Source organism: Drosophila albomicans, chromosome 2R (genome assembly GCF_009650485.2).
Source record: "Drosophila albomicans strain 15112-1751.03 chromosome 2R, ASM965048v2, whole genome shotgun sequence".
Classification (NCBI taxonomy): domain Eukaryota; kingdom Metazoa; phylum Arthropoda; class Insecta; order Diptera; family Drosophilidae; genus Drosophila; species Drosophila albomicans.
In genome coordinates this window covers 18,130,676-18,154,019 of record NC_047631.2, presented here as the reverse complement: position 1 = coordinate 18,154,019, position 23,344 = coordinate 18,130,676, and the positions used below count along the sequence as shown (strand labels likewise).

The window sequence follows — 23,344 nt, the reverse complement described above, 5'->3', positions numbered from 1 at the left end:
GGGTTTCGTTATTTTTTTTGTGTCAAGTCAAGTACAATTCAAGGATTTGCACACTTTACTCAAATTGAGGGAAACATTTTGAGAAGTACACATCAGTTATACCCTGTAATAGGCAGGCAAATAAGGTGATTGAATAATAAAATATAAGACAAAGATACAACGAAATTTATGATATTTTTTAATGGAATAAAGTTGAATATTCAAATGCGTAGAATTAAATGTATAGACTCATTCAAATGTTAAGTTGTTGTCTCAATTAAAGAGGCACTTTCAAGTTTGTTTTTTTCCTGATTCTCTGCAAATTTGGCCTCCACTCAAAATGAAACACACAAAATGTGCTGTCAGCATGTGGCACTTCTCTAATGTCGCGGGGTGTCGCGAGGTGTCGCGAGGTGAGGTGTTTACGACTATAGACAAGGAAGGCCCGCTAAATTGAAGAATATTTTGCGTAATAAATTTGAAACGTGACGCACGCTAAAATACGTTGAAACCAACTGTGACCCTGGATGAAGCTTATTGATAGAGCAAAAAGTATCCACACACCACCGGCACACCATGCCACGCACTCAACACCTGGTCTGACAGTATGCATATCCATATACTATACATAGATACATGGGATGCATAGATAACTGTCGTCGCGGTGAGGCAGGCGTGAATGTATGTAGGTAGATGGCAGCTACTCCTTGACTGACAGCTCTGTCACCTGCTCACGTACGCACGACGCTGGGCACCCACAAAAGTGGAATGGCAAGAGAAAAAAAATGTCTAAAAGACCTCAACTCAAATAGGGGAAAGATGGATATTAGGGAGATGATAAGGGAGAATATCGAAAAAGTATTTGCCATTTGCTACTTACACGGCTTGGGTCATCAAAATGTGATAGGTTTTTTTTTGTGTGGGGTCAACAATTTATGAATTTTCGAATGGAAGCTAAGCTAGGCTAATCGTTTAAGCCACGATTTCCATTTATTTGCCTTTGACCAAGTTCATAAATTATCGAAGCTTAGTGCTGCATGCGGTCTGAAATGTAGAAAAAGAGATAAATAGAGAGAAAGAGAATGAGAAGCACGTGCAACTTTCGCTGATTGATTAAACCGCACAAAGATCAACATCGCAGCATTAACGAAGCAAAATAATAGGCGGGGGACAAGCGCTGAGAACGTTTCAGGAATTGTTATTACAACGTTTGCTAGTTTTTCTTTCCATTTTTCGCACACCTCGAAGCGGCGGCCTAACAAACTACACGAATGAAATGGAAGTGGAAGTGGAAGAGGATGGTTCGTTTGATGCCAAGTGGACGGCACACGTGCCAAAGTCACTTTTGATATAACTACAATACATGGCAGCACTTAATATGGCTCTCAGTTTTGCTTCGGTTTTGGGTCTCTGTTGCTGGTTCTGGTGTTCGGCCGAAAGTTTCTAGACGTGACGAGTGCGGGTAATGCGCGTTATGTCCTGGCTGAGAATAGAGACTGAACTCATTGTCATGTACGGCGCATAAAGAGTACGGGAATGGGGGATGAGACACGAAGAAGTCAGAATACCCAATACGACTATTTGACTGACATATCAAGCATACGCACTGTCTGCGTTCGCTTGGGCCATGAGGTAGAAACACAGCTGCAAAGCTGTCTGTCTGGTGCAAGCATTAAACAAAGCACTTGCCGAGCCACTGTCAGGACACTTTAAATTCACATTATTGTCAACAGGCAAACAATGCCAACTCACAGAGGGTGCCGCTCGGCAAATGAGCTGACACAGCGTGAATTCGTTAAGTTTGCTGGCATTATTCTAGCAATAATTTTGTCCGCAACCAAACAAAATGCAACAAAAATAAGCCAAACTCAAACAAAGCAGAGCTGACAATTAATTTTGTTTTCGAAATTTATGAAAATTATTATTCCATTTAAAAAGTTTTTATTTAACTGTTTCTGACATTGAAAATCATATTTGGCTGGAACTAATTTGAATATTAAAACTATAGAATTGAACAATGGAATATAATTCTATTAATATGCTATATTCTTGATCAACTCGAATAGATAACTTTCTATGCGGCATTTCAACCAGTTCTTTCAAAACTCTTCACTTTCAAAGTCGCGTCTTTTACATAAGCGTAAAAAAATATTAAACATTGGTCTGCAGTTTAGTTCTCGCATTGAATTCATTAGAAATGCAAATCAATGTGGCGACATCTTCAAGTTCAATTCGACCATAAAATTCATAGCGGGTGTGCGAGCGACGGAAAGGCCAACAAACCAGGTGACAGTCAAGCTAAAAGTTGTCTAGTTTCCTAACCCGTTTTAAGCCTGAGGCCAACGGCCAACAGCAAACAGCTAAAAATGCAGCGCAACTGCCTCTTTAGTTATGTCATCTTGTTTTATTTTTATTGCTAGTGCTCTGCGCTCATAAGTATACGAGTATGTAGGTATACGTATTCCATGACGTATACGCACCGTGCGCCAAATTTATGACATTCTGTGAGGCTGCAAAGCGTTTGTGTGCGTGAGTGGGTGCTTTATTTTCTAATTACAGTGTATCCATATCTTTCTGTGTGTTTTGGTGTGTGAGTGTGTGTGTATGTGTGTGTTTGTGTAATTAGTGTTTTGTATGTTTATATTAAAAGCTTTCGCGTTTGCTGCTTAATAAATTAAACGACAATTTGCACATGCAAAAGTCGTTCGCTGGCTGTCAATGTTGTTGTTGTCATTAGAGATACAGTTTGTTGTTGTTGCTGCTGCTGCTGTTGTTGTTGGTAATTCTACTGACAGTGCTCGTAAAGTGCTGTTTAGCTACTGTCCTTATTCGCCAACGAGTTTGAAAAACAGACGCTTCGCTTCAGCTTGGCATGGGAATGTGGGGCGGGAGACAAGGACGAGGACATTATGTGGGCATTATGTGTAGGCATGCTTGCAATTAAAATAAAAAGCAGGGCACAAGTGTCAGCTGTGGCTGTACCACACTGAATATGTGGGCTGCCTGCTCTTAGAAACAGGCACAGCACATACACGATCTTAGGACACTCATTCTCATCCTGGGAACACAAATAAGTTATTGCCTACTTGTGGGCGCCAAGACGTTCACAATAAGCTGCGAATTTATGTGCACACTTTTTGTGTTTTATGCGACAATTGCTTAACTTAACGTAGGGCATATTCGTACTTAAGTTATGTGTACTTGCTTTTGTATCTGCAAATGGTTCACAAGGTATGCGTTAGTTGGGCAATGTTGTCTGTGGGTTGTACATTTTATTCTGTGTAAGCTGCAAGTGTTTTTGGCGCTGTCATCAATTTGCTGTGGTAATCTTGGCGCTTGATTTGCTGGCGTTAAGAGTTTCTAGGAACATGACCAAATCTCGTCTTTATGCTCATCTACAAAATAAATAATTTTTACGACTGTTTGCCAAAAAATCATCAGCAGCTGCCGACTGCTGTTCATCGGATCGCCCTGCCGACGAATCGTGGCGTGGCGTCGATATTTGATTGTTTACACAAAACGCTTTGACCGTTTTGGCAAATTGATAAATAAATTGGCCAGAGTGGCAATAATTTGATTTATTTATTTCTATGGGTATTGTTGTTGTTGGTTTTTTCTCTTCTTTTGGCTTTGTCGCAGGTGACGAGTTATTAAAATTTTATATTTTACGAGCTTAACTTTGCATTTGAGTGTGAGTTTGGTTTTACGTTTTTCTTTTGGAGTTTGCAATAATTGCCATAATTTATTTGCATGGCAAATTCAAGAAATTTGCATGTTGTTTAAGCCAGAGCTTATATTGTTAACATAAATGTTTGTCTCTCTGGTATGCGGAAAGATGTGCACAAAAAGTCAGATCATAAAAAAGTCCTTAACAAGTGCCAGCTGTTTTGGCAGCATTCTCGCGACGCGTCGGCAGCAGAAACATTTATGCAAAATGAAAGAAAGAACTAAACAAACTTGTTTAACTGGCACTGACGACAGTAGATTGCAAATTTGCAAATTTTTGTGATAAACTTGATGATTTAGAGATTTAACTAATGCTCCAATTTATGGCAAGGCGACAGATTGAATCTGCCACTTGAAAGGCTCCGCCCAAAACTAAAAGCCATGCTTCCAAGTGACTGCATAAATTAAAAGGACAAAAGTAATTTTTATTTTTCGAAATAATATTTCGCTAATATCTGGCCGGCTGGCTGGCTGACTGTTTTTGTAGTAAACAGATCGATCTATTGACCCGTCCAGCCAACAGCCGAGTTGCTCACTGGCTGGCTGGTGACCCCCGTCTGACCCGACCTGCTTGGGGCATTTACATAAAATGCTGCTCTCAGCTCGATCCCGGGGTCTGGTCGAATTTTATTTATTTATTGATGCGCCAACGCTGTCCAACCGCTTTTATCAATTGTGGTTGTTTGATTGCTATTGTTGTTGTGCGTGCGGCACCCTCCGCTATTTTGTGACTCTGTTTTTTTGTATTTTGGTTTTTATGTTGCTGCTGCGTGCATCTTTTATGAGCGTGTGGTGTCCGAGACCTTGAAATTGTAGCTGGTTTATTTTAATATGTTTACATTTGTTTAGTTTGCATATGACATTGCCACCAGCGATAGGCGGTGCCAACGACAGAAAAAAACAACGACAACGACAATAGAACTGTTTGCTGGGTTAGTGGACTGACGAATCCACAACAAGAACAACAAAATGAACAGTATTTTGTATTCTATGAAGCTTGATTGACAGCTTCTATAGCTTAACTGCTTTAAGCGTAATTTGATTGAAAAAGCCTCGAAGAAATCATGAATTGAATATAGGCTCATCAAAGAATTTCAAGAATGAATTGAAATCCATCAAAATTTTGCGCGATTCTCGCATCGCATCTCATCAATTCGCTTAGCGAGCCAAGGGGGCCAATCTGTTACCATTAGTCATAGCTAAACTTATCCATATGATATGCATCAATATGGCGCCAGCCATTTGCCATTTGCAAATCAATTCAGTTATCTCAGTTATGGATCTATCGAATCTCAAAATGCTGAAATCATCTGATTATGCAAATCGATTCAACATCAAATATGTTGTTGGCATTTATTTATCTTTATCTCCATGTTTTATCTACATTTGTATCTATAGCAGGGCTCAAGACATCAAAAATCAAAAAATAGAAAAACAATAATTTTTATGATATCAATAAAGCATGATGAAAAACGTGATAATCGCTGATCAGATTAAATGGTCGCCTGGCGCCAGCTGATTACCGTCACAGCATCGCTTCAGGTGACGAACAGTAAAAACCTCAAGGTCGCAACGCTTGTTAACTTTATTGCTTCTATTTTGGCAAGCCAATAAGCCAACAAATCAACAAACAACGCATTCGTTGAGGGCTAAACGGATGCGTAGAAGTAAAAAAAATAAAATATTTAAAAAAAAAAAGAAGATACGAAAATTGATTTCTGTTTCTGGCCATTTTATAGACATTGAGGCCATTGTTTTGTTAAACACGCGCATTCCTTCGAATGTAACTTGATAAATTTCTGAGATCGAAGTCCCAAATCACCATCGAACCATCGAATAACATAACCAAACTTCGAAAACTAGACGCAATAATCGAATGGGAATTCCCAAACTAGAAATCGGCGGTCAAGCCATTCCAAGCTGACAAAAACTCAAATCCAAAATGTATAGAAAACCCGACTGGGAATTTTAGTTATCGCCTCGAACTTGTTTTGATGCGCCGCCAATATAAAATTGGTATCAACATCGGCACCTACTCAAATTATAAATTTTTAGCATACAAATATGAAGAAAATAATTTCTATCATTAAAATCTCAAAATCTGAAACATATTATCGATGGGTGTTGTTTTATTGTTTTTGGTTATTTTATAAATATATTTGTTTTTATTTTTTTTGGCAAACTTGTTTTAAATATGCGACTGAGCCTGACTGTTTGCATGCCCAGGCCTCGCCTCTTTAGTAGATGCGAGCTTTGGCAATGCGACTTGCTCTTGAGCAAGGGCTCTGCCCCATTTGCATAACGCCAGCGGCGATATTTGCCAGAATAGGCCCAAAAGAGTCACAGATGCGCTTTGTGTGTGAGATGTTGATGGCATTGTTTTTATCGCTTTGGCGTTTGGATTTCAGGGCTTAATGTCTATTCAATAGACAAAAGCAGCAAAAGAAGTTACTGCTAAATGCTTCAAGTCTCAAGAGTGACACCACCAGCACTACTTCAACAACAACACCAGCCAGCATCTTTACTATGCAGCAGAGGCAGCAGCAGCAGTCTCTGTCGCAGCAACAGCAACTATCAGCATCTTTGACAGAAGCAGCGACCATCGCGGCTCGGTCTCTGCATGAACTTGAGCGCAGTCGAGTGACACAGTTTTATGGTTTTCGTATAAATAGTGGACCTTTTGCTACCTCGGACGTCAGATACAACCGAACAGTCAAAGTTAAAGAACTTCAGTTGAATTCAAAATGCGTGCATTCATTGTAAGTACCAAGGAGCCAACAACGAGCATTTTACAGGATTACATCAACTCCTCTTCTCTCTCAATGCGTGCAGGTTATGTGCTTCGTGGCAGTCGCCTGCGCCGATAAGTTGGGCTACAACTACCAGCCAGTCAGTCACTCCGACTCTGGATTGTCCTTCAGCCCTGGCAGTGGCAGCATTGGCGGTGGCAGCATTGGCGGTGGATCGATCGGCGGTGGCAGCCTCGGAGGCCTTGGTGGTCTTGGTGGTGGCAGCATTGGAGGAGGTTCGATCGGCGGTGGCAGCCTCGGAGGCCTTGGTGGTCTTGGTGGTGGTAGCATTGGAGGAGGTTCGATCGGCGGCGGCAGCCTTGGCGGTCTTGGCGGTGGCAGCATTGGTGGTGGTAGCATCGGTGGTGGCAGCATTGGCGGCGGCAGCATCGGTGGTGGCAACCTCGGTGGTCTGTCTGGTGGTTCCCTGGAGGCTCCAGTCTCATACAATGCCCCTGCCCCAGCTGCTGAATTGGAAAAGGAATTCTTCACCTTCACCGCCAACGAACAGGACTTCGATGAACCCCAATCTTTGGAGAAGGTGTCCAGCTCATTGAACAAGGCTCTGCGTGTTGTCTTCATCAAGGGACCCGAGAACCGTGGTTTGGAGAACGCTGCTTTGGCTCTGGCTAAGCAGGCTGCCCAGCAGGAGACCGCCATCTATGTCCTGAACAAGCAGGCTGACATTGGAGATCTGGCCAACAAGTTGAACGCCATCCGCAGCAACAGCAACAACAAGCCCGAGGTTCACTTTGTCAAGTACCGCACTCCTGAGGATGCTGCCAACGCTCAGCGTGCCATCCAAGGCCAGTACGATCAATTGGGAGGTTCATCCCAGGCCCACAACGGTGGTGTTGCCCCCGTCCTGAACTTCGCTTCCCAGGGCCCAGTCCGTCAGGCCAGCGCAAAGTCTCCCGAGAACGCTTACTTGCCCACCTCGATCTTCCGTCGTGTCTAAATTTCCAGTTACATTTAGATCATACGATTGAACAAACCAGCGATCTTTGACTGATTTTTAAGCCTAGTTATTGTTGAATAATGAGTAAATAAATTCCATTCCTACATATTAATTACAACTTGTTTGATTTGACTGGTACATTTTCATATGTTTTCAATAAATTAAGAAAAATATCTAAATATCTGCAAAATAATAAGTAGCTTAAGAAACCAAAGGAAGCATAGTTGGGTAAAGATATAATGGCGTATGGAATATTTACACATATTTATTGCGTAATGACCTTAAAAAGAAACAGTATTAATTTTAGAGGTTTTTTAGATTCGGTGTGGATAGTTGTATGCTTGTTGATAATTTGTATTTTATTAACAATTATAAAAAAAACCGCCATTTTTTATACCCGCTACCCATAGGGTAGAAGGGTATTATAACTTTGTGCCGGCAGGAAATGTATGTAACGGGTAGAAGGAGGCATCTCCGACCCTATAAAGTATATATATTCTTGATCAGCTTTAACAGCCGAGACGATCTAGCCATGTCCGTCTGTCCGTCTGTGTGTCTGTGTGTCTGTGTGTCTGTCCGTCCGTCCGTATGAACACCTAGATCTCAGAGACTATAAGAGATAGAGCTATAATTTTTTTTCGACAGCATTTGTTATGTTTGCACGCAGATCAAGTTTGTTTCAAATTTTTGCCACGCCCACTTCCGCCCCCGCAAATCAAAAAAATCGAATAACAAGCGTAATTTTAAAGTTAGAGTTGCGAATTTTGGTATATATAATAATAACTATAGTAGTTATGATTCCTGAAAATTTGGTTGCGATCAGATGAAAATTGTCGAAGTTATTAAAGAAATACTTTTGTATGGGCAAACACGCCTACTTACTAGGGGTCTTAGTTGCTTTAGATGACAATCTGGTATATTGTGCCGTCTATGGTATATTTTGAATGCGGTACTATATCAATATACCAAATATACTATTTGGTATATTTTTAGTATTTTTGCAGTATATTCGGTATATTTTGAGAAAATTATCGCAAAATATATTTCTTTTATTCAAAATGGGTAGCGGGTATCTCACAGTCGAGTGCACTCGACTGTAGCTTTCTTACTTGTTTAAATTTAGCTTTAGGTTTTTTCACAACCATTTTTTGACAAAATTATCAAATATTTGTAAAATATTTCACTGTTTTTAATGAAAAGACACTGCAGAGAAATATCACTTAACAATGAAATTATAAAATAATTTGCATACACAAGAACAAAAGCGAAGCTTTAGCGTAGCAACAAAGTATGCGAAAGGCCAAGTCGAACTAGAAAGTATTAATTGTTTTGATGTATCAAGAAGAGATATTATTTTGTAGAAGCAATATACAACATACAGATGAAATTAAAGACTGTTTTGTTTTCGAAATATATTAACTTTTTATATTTGTGTAATTGATCAACATTTTATATTTAACTAATTATTGTTCGAAGTGACTAATTACTTCTTGAGGCGTAGGCGACGCAAGATCGAGGATGGCAGGTAGTTGCTGTCTGGCTGCTGGATCTGTCCAGGGCGCACAGGAGCTGTGGAGCGGGAGGCGAAGTTCAGAGCGTTGGCAACACCACCATTGATGTTCTGGCTGGTGCCACCAAGTGAGTCGTATTGGCTCTGGATGGCACGCTGAGCATTGGCAGCATCCTCGGGGGTGCGGTACTTGACGAAGTGTACCTCGGGTTTGGCGTTGGCATTCTGGCGCACTGCGTTGAACTTGTTGGCCAGCTCATTGAGGTCGGGTTGCCTGTGAAGAAGATAGATAGCTGTCTGCTGCTCGGCAGCCTGTTTGGCCAAAGCCAGAACGGCGTTCTCGTATCCACGGTTCTCGGGACCCTTAATGAAGATGACGCGAACGTTCTTCTGCACTGAGGCGGCAATCTTGCGAGCTGCATCGGGATCCTCAAAGTCAGCCTCGTTGGCATAGAAAGAGAAGAACTCCTTGTTTACACCGGCTTGTGGGGCAGCATCGTAGCTCACTGGACCACCAAGACCAGTGGAGATAGATCCAGGTCCAATGCCACTGCTAAAGCCATCATTGCCACCTGATCCAATTTCAGATGTGCTGCCGGCTCCGTAATTGTAGCCCAAGCGTCCGGCACTAGCGGCTGCCACCAAGCACAAAACAATCAAAGCGCGCATCTTGTCGTTCTAACTAATCTAATAGAATGCTAGCAATATCTATATTAAGTTAGCTTTTATACCGCCAACGCTAGTCCAATCTATATTTAGACCCGGTTGGTCTAGTCGAATTAAGCCGTCGCGACGCTTCGCTTCGCCTTCACTTGTGCCATTTCTTGATGCCTTGATGATGATGCCCCTTCGCCGTGCGCCGTTTGCGGTTAGCGGACGGAAGACCCCGAATCCAAAGTATGATCACTGGCGATCGGTGATTGGCCAGCGGGTTTTTGGAATGCTGTTAATCTGTTAACATAATTTCGCTCTTAACACATTTAACACATTGTTTTGAACAGCTTCAATCGAGCCGCCGACGCGGTCGAGACTGTTTCCGATTGCCGATTGGCTGATCGTGATTCACCTATAATTGGCTTATAATTTATGCATAAAAGTCAGCTCAACTCACGCAACTCCAAATGACAAACTTTTTCGTTATATTTTGAATACATACAGAATCGCATATTTGTTAATGATTTCAACAAAAAAGTGATCGTCAGCTCAATAAAATTAATGATTAGATTTGGTTTTTTGTCTACTTTATGGCAAATCAGGTTTTCGACAAACATAAATCTTACTACTGCTCCTATCTGTGTGTTTTATATAGTTTTTTTTCCTACATAGCTCTCTGCATATGTGTGGGTTGCACTTGAAATTCCTTTCTAATTGTACGTGGCATACATCGAGGTGACAATGAAAATCAGGTCGACTAACGGTATCTGATTTCTCAATGACCTTCACCTGGCTCTCGGGTATAATTTATCACAGCGCCAATTAGCCGAATCGAATTAATATTGTCAGACGGCCGAATGCGTAAACTACAGAACTATGACAATTTATTCTAAGTTATGCAAATCTTTATTGATGAAAGCGAAAAGACTCTATGATTAGTTTTAATTCCTAAAGATTAACTTTTACTTTCTCTCACTCAATTTATCACAGATAAAATAATTGAATAGAAAAATCCAGAGAAAATGCTACCACCTATTAAAAGTTCTACAAAATTAAAATTGATTTGTTGATCACTTCCACCAAAATTACCATTCACAAGATTATTGTTTTCGTTATAAAAATATAGTTTCAACTTTAATTGGCAAATTAGTCATTAATCAACAATGGGTAACAATACAGATAGATATTTTCGTCCACATATACTTAAACTATGTGAAAAGTATATCCAAGCAACAGCTTACAGACGGAAACGACGGAAAACCGAAGTGGGCAGGTAGGAGTTGTCAGGAGTCTGGGCAGTAGCCTGACGAACTGGACCCTGAGAAGCGAAGTTCAATGCGGGTGCAACACCACCATCATGAGCCTGGGATGAACCTCCCAATTGATCGTATTGGCCTTGGATGGCACGTTGAGCGTTGGCAGCATCCTCAGGAGTGCGGTACTTGACGAAGTGAACCTCGGGCTTGTTGTTGCTGTTGCTGCGGATGGCGTTCAACTTGTTGGCCAGATCTCCAATGTCAGCCTGCTTGTTCAGGACATAGATGGCGGTCTCTTGCTGGGCAGCCTGCTTAGCCAGAGCCAGAGCAGCATTCTCCAAACCACGGTTCTCGGGTCCCTTGATGAAGACAACACGCAGAGCCTTGTTCAATGAGCTGGACACCTTCTCAGCAGCCTGGGGCTCGTCGAAGTCCTCCTCGTTGGCGGTGTAGGTGAAGAATTCCTTTTCCAATTCAGCAGCTGGGGCAGGGGCGTTGTAAGAGACTGGAGCCTCCAAAGAGCCACCGGAGAGACCACCGAGGTTGCCGAGACCGGAAGAACTACCGAGGTTACCCAGACCGGAATCCAAACCACCGCCGATGCTGCCACCGCTGATGCCACCACCCAGACCGCTCAGTCCGCTGCCGCCGCTCAGACCACCAAGTCCGCTTCCGCCGCTCAGACCACCAAGTCCGCTGCTGCCGCCCAGACCACCAAGACCGCTCAGGCCACCGAGGGAGCCAGAGCTGCCACCGAGGGAGCCAGAGTTGCCACCGAGGGAGCCGATTCCTGATCCACTGCCAGGAGTGAACGACAGTCCTGAGCCGGAGTGCTGGACGGGCTGATAGTTGTAGCCAAGTTTGTCGGCGCAGGCGACTGCGACCAGGCACATAACCTTTGAGGGAGATGTGCGGATTAGAATAAAGCCTTTAATTGCTCAATAGGTAGAGAACCTTCTACTTACGATAAAGGCACGCATTTTAATGTAGATATTGAGGTTTTCTTCTTGCTGCTTCTAGTTGGTTCTTCTGCTTCGAGTTACGAATTGCTTCTGTCTTCTGCTGTGAGCGATCTTTATTATTTATACAAATCCATCTTCGAGGCTGATAAAAACAAAACCGCCGCCTTGGATTCGCTTGCATAGAAATCGCTTTGATGCCACTGTGTTTTGCCGCCTACAAAGCTTTTTGGCTCTACGGTTTTATGGTCGATTTGGAATTTTTGTTGCGTTTCAATAGACAGCGGCTGTGACTGCGGATGGGCCTGATTGTTTTAGGTTATTCAAATTTTCGAGTTTTTTATTCAATAATTTTACAAGAATTAATATAAAATTATAAAATTAATATGTTGCGAGCACATTGAAATGAGTTTATATGCATATCGCTGACATAAAGATGGGTCATAATTATCTATTATATGTAATAAACATTTTTTCTTAAATTCCTCGGCAAGGCTACGAGCTTGTTTTATGTAGGACATATGTATGCAGTTGGGTTTTATTTAATTTATTGAATACCAGTTCGAATAGTTAGCCAATCTCGTGTAGTATGTCGGCTGACAAGTGCTTATGATACTGATTTATTGCCATGACATCAACACAATAATTAGGGGTACATTTAGTGTCTTTTTTGATACGCCGCTTCTTCAATCTATTAGCCAAAACTCTTAAACTATGAGACAATACTAATATGTATATCGCCCCAATCTGTTTGACTAGGCATACATTGTTATTTTAAAATAAAAAGTTAATATTGTTGTGTAGTTAATCTATTTTCAGGAGAGGAAGACGTCATTCCTTAAGCATATAAAAGTAAAAGTTAAAAAATCTCTTAAATGGCATTATGTTTTAGAATAAAAAAATCATTTAATTTTTGACATTTGATAAATGTGTCAGATCTTAGATCGCTCATGTTGTTTATTTGACTTCATTGATGAATATATTGCAGCATTAAACATACACTATCAATCAACTTCTTCGACTTCTAAATTTGGTGGTGATCAAGTTTGGCTTCAAATAGATTATCGTCCAAGCCACACTTTTTAGAGATTGGTTAACAAATGTCATGCCGATGTGAATGTGTTGAAGCTTATTAACAGATGTTTTGTTAGTCTCTTTGAGAAAAACATCTTTATTACGAGCAAGTCTTTGTGTTCGTACTCCTTTATCAAAGTAAACAAAGAAGCATTAGTAAATCCAAATTTTGAAAGCACAATATTATACAAATATTACATATTTTCCTAAAGGATTTAAAAAATAATTTAAAATTTAAACAATATGAATTGTTCAAGTTATTTCAAAATTATTGCAGTTAAAATACAAAAAAATGTACATTCGAAGAAATATTTTATTCAGGTTTAACCAATAACAAGTAGAATTACTCAACAAATAGGATAAGGACTAGGACTTTCAACTTCCAATTTGTACTTTAGGAACTCTTTACAGGCGACGACGGAAGACCGAAGTGGGCAGGTAGGAGTTGTCGGGAGACTGGGCAGTAGCCTGACGAACTGGACCTTGAGAAGCGAAGTTCAGGGCAGAGGCAACACCACCATCATGAGCCTGGGAGGAACCTCCCAATTGATCGTATTGGCCTTGGATGGCACGTTGAGCATTGGCAGCATCCTCATTAGTGCGGTACTTGACGAAGTGAACCTCGGGCTTGTTGTTGTTGTTGCTGCGGATGGCGTTCAACTTGCTGGCCAGATCTCCAATGTCAGCCTGCTTGTTCAGGACATAGATGGCGGTCTCCTGCTGGGCAGCCTGCTTAGCCAGAGCCAGAGCAGCGTTCTCCAAACCACGGTTTCAGGTCCCTTGATGAAGACAACACGCAGAGCCTTGTTCAATGAGCTGGACACCTTCTCAGCAGCCTGGGGCTCATCGAAGTCCTCCTCGTTGGCGGTGTAGGTGAAGAATTCCTTTTCCAATTCAGCAGCTGGGGCAGGGGCGTTGTAAGAGACTGGAGCCTCCAGAGAGCCACCGGATAGACCACCGAGGTTGCCGAGACCGGAAGAGCCACCGAGGTTACCCAGACCGGAATCCAAGCCACCGCCAATGCTGCCACCTCCCAGACCGGAATCCAATCCGCCGAGGTTGCCACCGCCCAGACCTCCAAGTCCGCTGCCACCACCAAGACCGCCAAGTCCGCCGCTGCCGCCTAGACCGCCAAGTCCGCCGCTGCCGCCTAGACCACCAAGTCCACTACCACCGCCTAGGCCGCCAAGACCGCTCAGGCCACCAATGGAGCCAGAGTTTCCACCGAGGGAGCCGATTCCTGATCCACTGCCAGGAGTGAACGACAGTCCTGAGCCGGAGTGCTGGACGGGCTGATAGTTGTAGCCAAGTTTGTCGGCGCAGGCTACTGCGACCAGGCACATAACCTTAGTTTGGTGAGGAAAAGAGTTGGTAAGCATATCCTTTAGATTGGAGTTTTTAGAAACTTACGATGAAGGCACGCATCTTGAATTCTGCTGTTGAGGTTCTCTTGGTTTGACGTTTATTTGGTTTCTGTCTAACGCTGTCTCAACGGTTATTATTTATACAAATCTGTCTTCGAGGCTGTCAGCGTGGCTTCTCATTAAACACAATGCGACGACGTCGCTAAATGTTTTTTTCCGCCTACAAAACAGCAGCTTGGGTCTTTTGTATTCGTGCTCGACCGGACAGCTCAGCTTTGCATAAATGTTATTATATGGAAAATGATAAAAATCAAAATCATGAGCATAAAAATGCAATATCTCTGCACAATGCGGCAAGAAATACGGAAAACAATACAAGATCTGTGTAATTTTCGATTTACTTCAGTTTGTCGTTTTTATTATGTGTTCAAATAATATGCAGAAAATAACAATAATCGGTCCAGCGACATTGGCCAAATCAGCATCAAAAATAACAGCGTCAGGCTTCACAGTCCTCTTAACGAATGCGCAGACGACGCAGAATGTTGGCGGGCAGATAGGAATTGCTGGGAGAGCTGCCAGTAGAGCTACCGTAGTTGTTGCTACCGTAGTTGTTGCTGCCATAGTTGTTGCCACCAGTCGAGACGGGGGAGCGGGAAGCAAAGTTGATTGCTGGAGCAATGCCACCGTTGATGTTCTGGCTGGGGCCACCCAAGAGTCGTACTGCGACTGAATGGCACGCTGAGCGTTAGCAGCATCCTCAGGAGTGCGGTACTTGACGAAGTGAACCTCGGGCTTGTTGTTGTTGTTGTTGCGGATGGCGTTCAGCTTGTTGCTCAGATCACCAATATCAGCCTGCTTGTTCAGAACATAGATGGCGGTCTTCTGCTCAGCAGCTTGCTTAGCCAGAGCCAGAGCAGCGTTCTCCAAACCACGGTTCTCGGGTCCCTTGATGAAGACCACACGCAGACCCTGGCTCACGCTGTTGGCAGCCCTTTCGCTAGCAGCGGGATCGTTGAAGTCCTCCTCATCGGCTTCGAATGTGTAGAACTCCTTGTTGACTCCGGCAGATGGGGCGTATGATGAACCGACACGGCTCTCCTCGCCATCATAGCTGGGTGAGCCGTAGTCTACAATTGGAGTATTGTCGCTGGAGGCAGTGTTAAATCCTTGTCCATAGTTGTATTGAGCGCATGCGGCGCCAATCAGACAGAGAGCGATAAGGAAACGCATTGTGAGCTAGAAGATGATGTGTGTACTAAACAGCAGATGGCTTAGACTGAATCCTGAGACTGTGCGCCCCAGCTTTTATACACCGCCCTCGTAGTTGGGTCGGGACTTAGAACAAAAGATTTTAAGTTCTTTACGGGCACATAATTCAACTAGTCTCTTATGCAAAGTATTGCGCTTATGGAACGATTATGCAAAACTATCTAAAAAGACAGGCTCTTCAACTTTCTGTGGGAGTGCAGACAGGAATGTGTGGACCGGTTTTTGTATGAAGTTGTCCCCTCAATAACCATATAATCATAATATTAAAAGCTCTCCAGTGAAATTGTTGTGAAACTATCGAACTTGTTCTCCAAACAAATATCACCGTGTCCAATTAGCACATACTAATCATAAATGCCATCCATATTCTAAGCAGTGAATACTGGTATCCGCATTCAACTAGCACCAGAACAAAATACAAATTCTTATTTTAATAAAAACACAAATTAAAATAAAAATTAAGAAAGGCAGAATGCCGAATAAGTCGTTTGAATTAACCGCTAAGAATAAAATATGCATGACGAAACAGCACTTTATTCCGAAATTCACAGTTGCCGGAAGAAATGTTTCAGCTGTGAATGAAGCAAATCTATTTCTGATAACTCGGTTATTGCCCTGGGCCTAAAACAAGTTCCTTCTAGAGATGTGGCAATGTCGTGCTTAATTTTCCTATCACGACTTGCCTTGTCTAAAATCTTCTTAGGCAACCTTGTTATCTGTCTATTATTAAGTCCGCAATGCACACTTTGTAAATTTGAGAAGATAATATCTTGAGTGTAGAGTATCTAACTAGGCATAAAAAGCCAATGATTTAAGAAATGTTTTGATATTCACTCATTAACCAAATACAATTAAATTCGATTGCCACAAGCTATGCTAATTTGTAAAGTCGGTTAATGTATTTATTTAATGTAATATAAGAACTGTCTGCATAAATAACTGCTATAGATATAAATTGTAGTTAATGATAACATATTTCCTATAAGCTTAAAGAAGTAAATGTTCTTACATCTTCCAAACTTATAAACAGTTTACAATTACAAGCTTGTAGCTTTGATTAATTATAGCTTGAGAGATTTTATTAAGCTTATAGAACATATATAGTCACTTTTATTAACATACCATAACTTATAAACAGTTTGCGAATCCGCAATCATATAACGAAACCACAGGCCCTGAAAAAAGCTTTTGATTTGAAGTTAAGCTTTTATAGAAAATACATATATAGTCATTCTCAACACAGAAAGCTTAAATTATCAAAAGCGTTGTATATTGCACTCGTATCAATAACTTTGCGGCTTTCTAATTCTTTCTAAACAACACATTTAACTTATTTTTAACAATTTTTATTTATTTATTTATTTAACAAAAACGAACAACTTATGAACATCTTAACAAAATTTAGAATCGAAGACGACGCAGGATATTGGCTGGCAAGTAGCTTGGTCCAGGAGCGGAAGCTTCAGCGGCATTTTCACGAGCGGGAGCGGGTTGAGAGGCAAAGTTGAGCGAGCTGGCAACACCGCCATCCTGGTTGGTTGAAGAACCGCCCAATTGGTCGTATTGGCCTTGGATGGCACGCTGAGCGTTGGCAGCATCCTCAGGAGTGCGGTACTTGACGAAGTGAACCTCGGGCTTGTTGTTGCTGTTGCTGCGGATGGCGTTCAACTTGTTGGCCAGATCTCCAATGTCGGCCTGCTTGTTCAGGACATAGATGGCGGTCTCTTGCTGGGCAGCCTGCTTAGCCAGAGCCAGAGCAGCGTTCTCCAAACCACGGTTCTCGGGTCCCTTGATGAAGACAACACGCAGAGCCTTGTTCAATGCGCTGGACACCTGTTCAGAGGCCTGGGGCTCATCGAAGTCCTGTTCGTCAGCAGTGTAGGTGAAGAATTCCTTTTCCAATTCAGCAGCTGGGGCAGGAGCGTTGTAGGCGACTGGAGCCTCACGAGATTCGCTGGTCAGGCCACCGGGGAAACCACCGGTAATTCCACTTGGTTGAGCACGCTGGTTAGCTCCATTGAAGCTAGGGTTGAAGCCACCTGGGGCAGCAAAGTTGTCGATGGAGTCGCTACCCTGTCCCACAAGGGAGCCATCGCCGAGTCCAAGTCCACGCAATTGACCACTGCCGGGAGTGAAAGACAATCCTGTGTTTGAGTGTTGAACAGGTTGATAGTTATAGCCCAGTTTATCGGCACAAGTAAAAGCCACAAGGCAAAGGACAATGAAGGCACGCATTTTGGATAAGATTGCTTAAGATAATGTTGAATTGAACGATGTGGTGTTTCTGATTTGATGAATCGCAGGCTTCACTTTTATAAAGACCAAATGCAGGTGGCAGACAAAAGAGTTGCTAAAATATTGCAAATTCCAAAAAAGGTGCAAAAAAGACGTGCTAAGCACTGCAGTTTTGGTGTTGCCATGATGCGAATATGTTATCATAACGATCGGCAGATTATGGTTTTTTGTATATTAAATTAGTAATAAATAATATAATAAAATGAACGGTGTCATCTTTATGATTGGCGCATTGTGAATGCAGGTTTTTTTATTATTATTATTTTTTTGATTTGGATTTTGAGTCATATGAACTCGAACGATGCAAATGAGGGAAGTACAGCGTAGTGTTGGCTTTGATTACTAAATGAGCGGCGCCAAGTAATTTATTAAATGTCCAATTATCAAATTATCTTATTTGGTGCTGACATCGCGTTGCAGTTGTAGGGGCTAATTAGCAAATCGATATGCAAACAATCAGATAGCGATATAGAGATGGAGTTGGAGTTTATTTTTAGCGATGAAATCGTCGTTGGCACTTCCGGCGCCATTCGATATCCACATTCACATCCACTGCCGGCTGTGGAAGGTCGCCTCCACCCGCAACATTAGCATAAAGCAAACGTTTAAAACCAAAAAGCAAAAAGCCGCGACAAAGCTTCGCCAAAAGGTAATAATAATTTCGCGGATCGTTAAAATATGCTTTTCAACTTGAATAATAGGACTGGGCACGCCTCATTTGCATGTTTGTTTGCTTTTCGAGCGATTTTGGCTAACACTTCGCATCCCGTTCATCTCTATAATGACGACAGCAGAATGTCACATTGCACATACTCGGATTATAGGCAAGTAAATCGCGCCCAATTTGGTTTACGACCGTTCCAAAGCAAAAGCATCGACTTATTATGGCTAAGTTTGGTATATTGATTATGGAGATAAACAGATACGATGCTTCAAGGTTCCATCGAACGAAGAAACGGAAAAGATGAATAATGAAAATTATTGTTAAATGCAGAATATTGAATTTAATATGATATTTATGACCACAAATCGATGGCTAGCTGCTTGGCTGATTTTAACTGCTAACGATATCAAGATCTTCTTCGATTTACCACAAGACTGCCAGTGGACCGTATCGCATTTCGGAAAGGCTATCGCAATCAAGTTCTTCGGCTGCATACTTAATTATGTTAGCCGGTAGTCGAGATCGGAACTAAACTAAACTATTGCATAATTTGACCATTTTATTCAGGCGTTTTGCATAACGGTAAATGCTCCACATAGCATCTAAGCATAAAAACCATCGAGTTATTTGTCCAGGGCATCACATTCTTCAGTCAACTCAATCTTCGAACATGCGACACTTCTCCGTTATCCTCTGCTGTTGCTTGGCGACCACTTTGGTCAACGCTGACAAGCTGGGCTACAATTATCAGCCTGTGGCTCACTCAGGCTCGGGCCTCTCATTCACACCGGGTGGTTCAGCCAGCAACTTAGCGCCCTCGTTTGCCGCTGAACCTAGCAACGCCGGACTCTCATTCGCTCCAAGTGGATCGGCCAGCAGCTTGTCGCCATCGTTCTCAGCTGGACTTGCACCTGCCGCCAGCTCTGATAACTTCGGCATCTCACAGTCGCCTTTCGCACAGCCCAGCTTCCAGCCAAGTGGACAGATTGCCGAACAATCTGCCGATGCGCCCAACTATGCCGCTGCTCAGCCTGAGTTGCAGAAGGAATTCTTCACCTACACGGCTGATGAGGAAGAGTTCGTCGATCCAGCTGCATCCGAGAAGGTCTCCACATCTCTGAACAAAGCTTTGCGCGTCGTCTTCGTGAAGGGTCCCGACAGCAGTGGCTTGGAGCAAGCAGCTTTGGCTTTGGCCAAGCAAGCTTCCCAGCAGGAGACCGCCATCTACATCTTGAACAAGCAGGCCGACATTAACGATCTGGCCACCAAGCTGAACGATATCCGTAGAGCCAGCAGCGAGAGCAGCAACAACAAACCCGAAGTTCATTTTGTTAAGTACCGCACTCCCGAGGATGCTGCCAATGCTCAACATGCCATTCAGTCGCAATACGATCAGCTGGGCGGTAAATCCACGCAGCAGGATGGCGGTGTTGCCTCATCTCTGAACTTTGCCAGCGAACCAGCACCAGTTGCAGCTTCTGCTCCCGCTCCCGCTTCCATTCCATCATCCCTTCCCGCATCCTTCCCTTCTGCATCTGATGCCGTGCCAGTGGCTGCTGAGCCCGAGGCCACGTCACCCATCTCCTCATACGTTCCCCCAGTCACCCCAGGTAGCAGCTATCTACCGGCAAACATCTTGCGCCGTTTGCGTTTCTAAGATCGTAAACTAAGATCAAGAATTTGTGAATTTAATCGATAAAAATATCTTTGTTATTGTTGACTTATTGTTTCGAAAATAAAATTGTTTACTTAAAATATTTAAATACCTATTTTTGGCGGATGTCTGGTTCAAATACCCTGTAGCATATAACATATACTGAGAAGGTTGGGAATTTTGTACAATTCAGACGCAAACGAAACCAATATTAGATGTGACTATCTGTAAATCGTTGCATATATATAATTACTTTACGGCATTTCTAAAGTAGTTAGCGTGTAATAGAGATTTCTATAACTGTTTACAATGTTTGTCTATATTTTTTTTTATGATTTCTGTTACAGTAATCCTATTATATAGTCAATAATCCATTAATATTTAAAATTATTTATAAAAATAAAGTCTAATCTAATAATATTATACCATTCAATATATCTGCTATTATTTACCTATGCATTTTATTTTAAACATACCCAATTACAATATACTATATGTACTTATAGATTATATAATTGTTCTTAAATTGTCAATATCTTTTGCAGGTATTTTCTTTATTATCAATTTATCAATAAAAGTATAATAATCATTATTTATGTGCTTATATATAATAGAACTCTTTTTTTTTTAATTTAAATTTCAGTCGTATTCCAGGGTGTTTTATCTTTCATCATGAGATTGAACACTCTAAAATTCTTACAAAATTTGATTTTTTGCATATTTTTTGAATGAGCATTTTCTTGCTTAGGAATTTGAGTTTATGAAAATGATTTGAATTTGAATTTTTGAAGTTGAAAACGGATTTGGGTTTTTTCTCTTTTGTCTGGCAAACGAGTTCAACGAGTTAAATGAGGATTGCGAGCCGATGACTATTTATGAAAATTTGCAAATCAAAAATATAACAAGTTCTTTGACAGCATTTTATGTTTTTGATATGTTATTTCGAGAATTCAATTCAATTCGTTTCGATTTAAATTTGTTTGCCCTCCACTTATGTAGTTTGTTTATATTAACAGATGTCCGATTGTCCCACGCATTTTTCCCAAAAATTGATTTCGATCGGATTGGCTGACAAATTGCATGTAGCCAACAAACAAACAATGACCAAAACTGTAGCGCTGAGCAATTTAATATTATTATGCTCTCGCATACTGGCCCCAAAAATATTTGTGGCCATTAGCCAGAGCTTCACTTTCAATCGTTGCCTACGATTTGCATAACAAAATGAGTGAACAAAAGAATTTGGCTACCGAACAGCTAAACAATTTGGAGCTGCTGCCGCTATCGCTGCTGCTGATACTGAAGCTGGCTTCGCTGTCACTGTTGACTGCGCAGCTAACGTCTAGACCCGTTGCCTGATTTGCATAAAAATTTTCTTTGTAAACCGAAGTTCATCAAATTTTAATCAACGCCGCCGCCACCGCCACCGCTGCCGCCTTTGGCGTCGTTGCGGTCAGACAATAATCGAAGAGGCCAAAAATAAAAACATGTTCGACAACATAATGGGGCGGACCTTATCTTGATCTCTAGCATAGTAGTTAAACACTTGTTCTGGGAGTGACATTCATGTCGGGTATGCGAGTATGTTTAGTATAAAAATGGCACTTCACCTCTTGGCCACATCATTCAGTGCTCACAGCTCCAAGTAGAACTAGAACCCCAAAGATGCGCGCTTTCATCGTCTTGTGTTTAGTGGCCGTTGCCACCGCCGATAAGCTCGGCTACAACTACCAGCCGGTAGGACACTCCAGCTCAGGATTGTCGTTCGCTCCTGGCAGCGGCAGTGGAAGTATCGGCGGTGGAAGCCTGGGAGGTTCCCTTGGAGGACTCGGCGGTGGCTCTCTGAGCGGACTCGGTAGTGGCAACTTCGGAAGCCTTGACAGCGGTCTGGGCGGTTCAGGATTGGGCGGCTCTGGTCTGAGCGGTCTTGGCGGCTCTGGATTGGGCGGCTCTGGTCTGAGCGGTCTTGGCGGCTCAGGACTCGGCGGCTCTGGACTCGGCAGCTCAGGATTCGATGGACCCGTCGACTACAATGCTGCTCCTTCATCGGAATTGAACAAGGAATTCTTCACTTTCACCGCCAACGAGGAAGACTTCGATGAGCCCCAGGCTTTGGAACGTGCCTCCAGCTCAGTGAACAAGGGTCTGCGCGTTGTCTTCATCAAGGGACCCGAGAACCGTGGCCTGGAAAACGCTGCTCTGGCTTTGGCTAAGCAGGCTGCCGAGCAACAGACCGCCATCTATGTCCTGAACAAGCAGGCTGACATTGGAGATCTGGCCAGCAAGTTGAACGCTATCCGCAGCAACAGCAACAACAAGCCCGAGGTTCACTTCGTCAAGTACCGCACTCCTGAGGATGCTGCCAACGCTCAGCGTGCCATTCAGTCGCAGTACGACTCTCTGGGTGGAGCCAGCCAGAACCACAACGGTGGTGTTGCCAAGGCTTTGAACTTCGCTTCGGCCCCACAGTTCCGTCAGCAGAACGCTCAGATCCCTGAGAACTCGTATCTGCCATCATCGGTGCTGCGTCGTCTGCGTTTCCGTTACTAAGTCAAAGACCATTCATAATTTTTTTTGTTGACTCTGTTATCTATTGATTTGTCAAATACTTCAAAATACACTTTTTATTTAAAAACGATATATCAAATGTTTCTTTTACTTTAGTATCTGGGCCAATATATGTGTCAGGCGAGATAAAGATAAAGTCGTAGATGCTGGCAGCGTGAATATATTTTCCATGCTTCAGAGTTGGTTGGTTGCCCAAAAAATTGCAGCATTCAATGTTTATTACAGGCCATAAAAATTCCAGCATTGTGATGATACCATCGATGTCGAGTGGAAACCAATAAAAATTTACATTTTGTCTGTGTACGCGTATTGTACAAAAGGCGCAAAACAATCAACGAAAATTTTTGATAATAATTAAAATGTTAATCTGCGTGAAGTAAAAGGTTAGACAAACTATTGGCACCTAAATTTATGGCAACTGCAAAGACGGAACTATCTTGACTAGGCCAGTCCAAGCCAGTTCAATACATTATGTATGAATGATAACAGAGCGACCGAGCGAATCAACATACCTATACACTTAATACCAATAGCAGACCAACAACAGACACAACAGACACAATACTCATATCAATAGCAACCACGACAATAGTAGCTCCATTCAAGAGCACCCACTACCCTC

General features: G+C 42.4%; 6 protein-coding genes and 1 pseudogene across 10 annotated transcripts; 2 read left to right on the top strand and 5 right to left on the bottom strand.

Moving 5' to 3' along the window:
- The first annotated feature begins 6,381 nt into the window (after nt 1-6,381).
- Nucleotides 6,382-22,927, top strand: LOC117573839 (keratin, type II cytoskeletal 1-like). Of its 4 annotated transcripts, XM_052007242.1 has the most exons (4): nt 6,382-6,464; nt 6,538-6,730; nt 6,794-7,239; nt 22,480-22,927. In XM_052007242.1, exons 1-4 carry the CDS (start codon nt 6,450-6,452, stop codon nt 22,702-22,704), a joined length of 879 nt encoding a protein of 292 aa, XP_051863202.1. In that variant the 5' UTR covers nt 6,382-6,449; the 3' UTR covers nt 22,705-22,927. The 4 variants fall into 4 exon arrangements, with proteins under 4 accessions (XP_051863202.1, XP_051863200.1, XP_034113196.1 ...); XM_052007240.1 differs by having other exon boundaries at nt 6,538-7,239; XM_034257305.2 differs by lacking the exon at nt 22,480-22,927 and having other exon boundaries at nt 6,538-7,551.
- On the bottom strand, nt 8,864-9,631 carry LOC117573509 (uncharacterized). Its single transcript, XM_034256738.2, has one exon. The coding sequence runs from the start codon at nt 9,629-9,631 to the stop codon at nt 8,936-8,938; it is 696 nt and encodes a 231-aa protein (XP_034112629.1). The 3' UTR covers nt 8,864-8,935.
- LOC117573841 (glycine, alanine and asparagine-rich protein-like) lies at nt 10,854-14,325 on the bottom strand. 2 transcript variants are annotated; one of them, XM_052007239.1, is made up of 2 exons: nt 14,252-14,325; nt 10,854-11,768 (listed from the first exon to the last, which is right to left on the bottom strand). In XM_052007239.1, exons 1-2 carry the CDS (start codon nt 14,282-14,284, stop codon nt 10,854-10,856), a joined length of 948 nt encoding a protein of 315 aa, XP_051863199.1. In that variant the 5' UTR covers nt 14,285-14,325. The 2 variants fall into 2 exon arrangements, with proteins under 2 accessions (XP_051863199.1, XP_034113200.2); XM_034257309.2 differs by lacking the exon at nt 14,252-14,325 and adding an exon at nt 11,838-11,937.
- LOC117573840 (DNA topoisomerase 3-alpha-like) lies at nt 13,051-14,248 on the bottom strand (annotated as a pseudogene).
- Nucleotides 14,701-15,502, bottom strand: LOC117573508 (uncharacterized). The gene is given in 2 exon segments (XM_034256737.2): nt 14,701-14,986; nt 14,989-15,502. Coding segments are annotated over 2 exon segments (714 nt in total). The 3' UTR covers nt 14,701-14,786.
- Nucleotides 16,943-17,807, bottom strand: LOC117573507 (uncharacterized). The gene has a single exon (XM_034256736.2). The coding sequence runs from the start codon at nt 17,774-17,776 to the stop codon at nt 16,943-16,945; it is 834 nt and encodes a 277-aa protein (XP_034112627.2). The 5' UTR covers nt 17,777-17,807.
- LOC117573838 (uncharacterized) lies at nt 18,791-20,157 on the top strand. The gene has a single exon (XM_034257304.2). The coding sequence runs from the start codon at nt 19,087-19,089 to the stop codon at nt 20,155-20,157; it is 1,071 nt and encodes a 356-aa protein (XP_034113195.2). The 5' UTR covers nt 18,791-19,086.
- Nucleotides 22,928-23,344: the final 417 nt, after the last annotated feature.

What these genes read in the sequence shown, in the direction of transcription:
- LOC117573839 (XM_052007240.1), top strand. An exon ending in ACAGCAACAACAAGCCCGAG is followed by an intron (nt 7,240 to 22,479) that starts GTTCACTTTGTC and finishes AACAAGCCCGAG; the next exon opens with GTTCACTTCGTCAAGTACCG.
- LOC117573509 (XM_034256738.2), bottom strand. Translation starts at nt 9,631, where the DNA reads ATGCGCGCTTTGATTGTTTTGTGCTTGGTGGCAGCCGCTAGTGCCGGA.
- LOC117573841 (XM_052007239.1), bottom strand. Translation starts at nt 14,284, where the DNA reads ATGCTTACCAACTCTTTTCCTCACCAAACTAAG. An exon ending in CTTTTCCTCACCAAACTAAG is followed by an intron (nt 11,769 to 14,251) that starts GTTATGTGCCTG and finishes TCTCCCTCAAAG; the next exon opens with GTTATGTGCCTGGTCGCAGT.
- LOC117573507 (XM_034256736.2), bottom strand. Translation starts at nt 17,776, where the DNA reads ATGCGTGCCTTCATTGTCCTTTGCCTTGTGGCTTTTACTTGTGCCGAT.
- LOC117573838 (XM_034257304.2), top strand. Translation starts at nt 19,087, where the DNA reads ATGCTCCACATAGCATCTAAGCATAAAAACCATCGAGTTATTTGTCCA.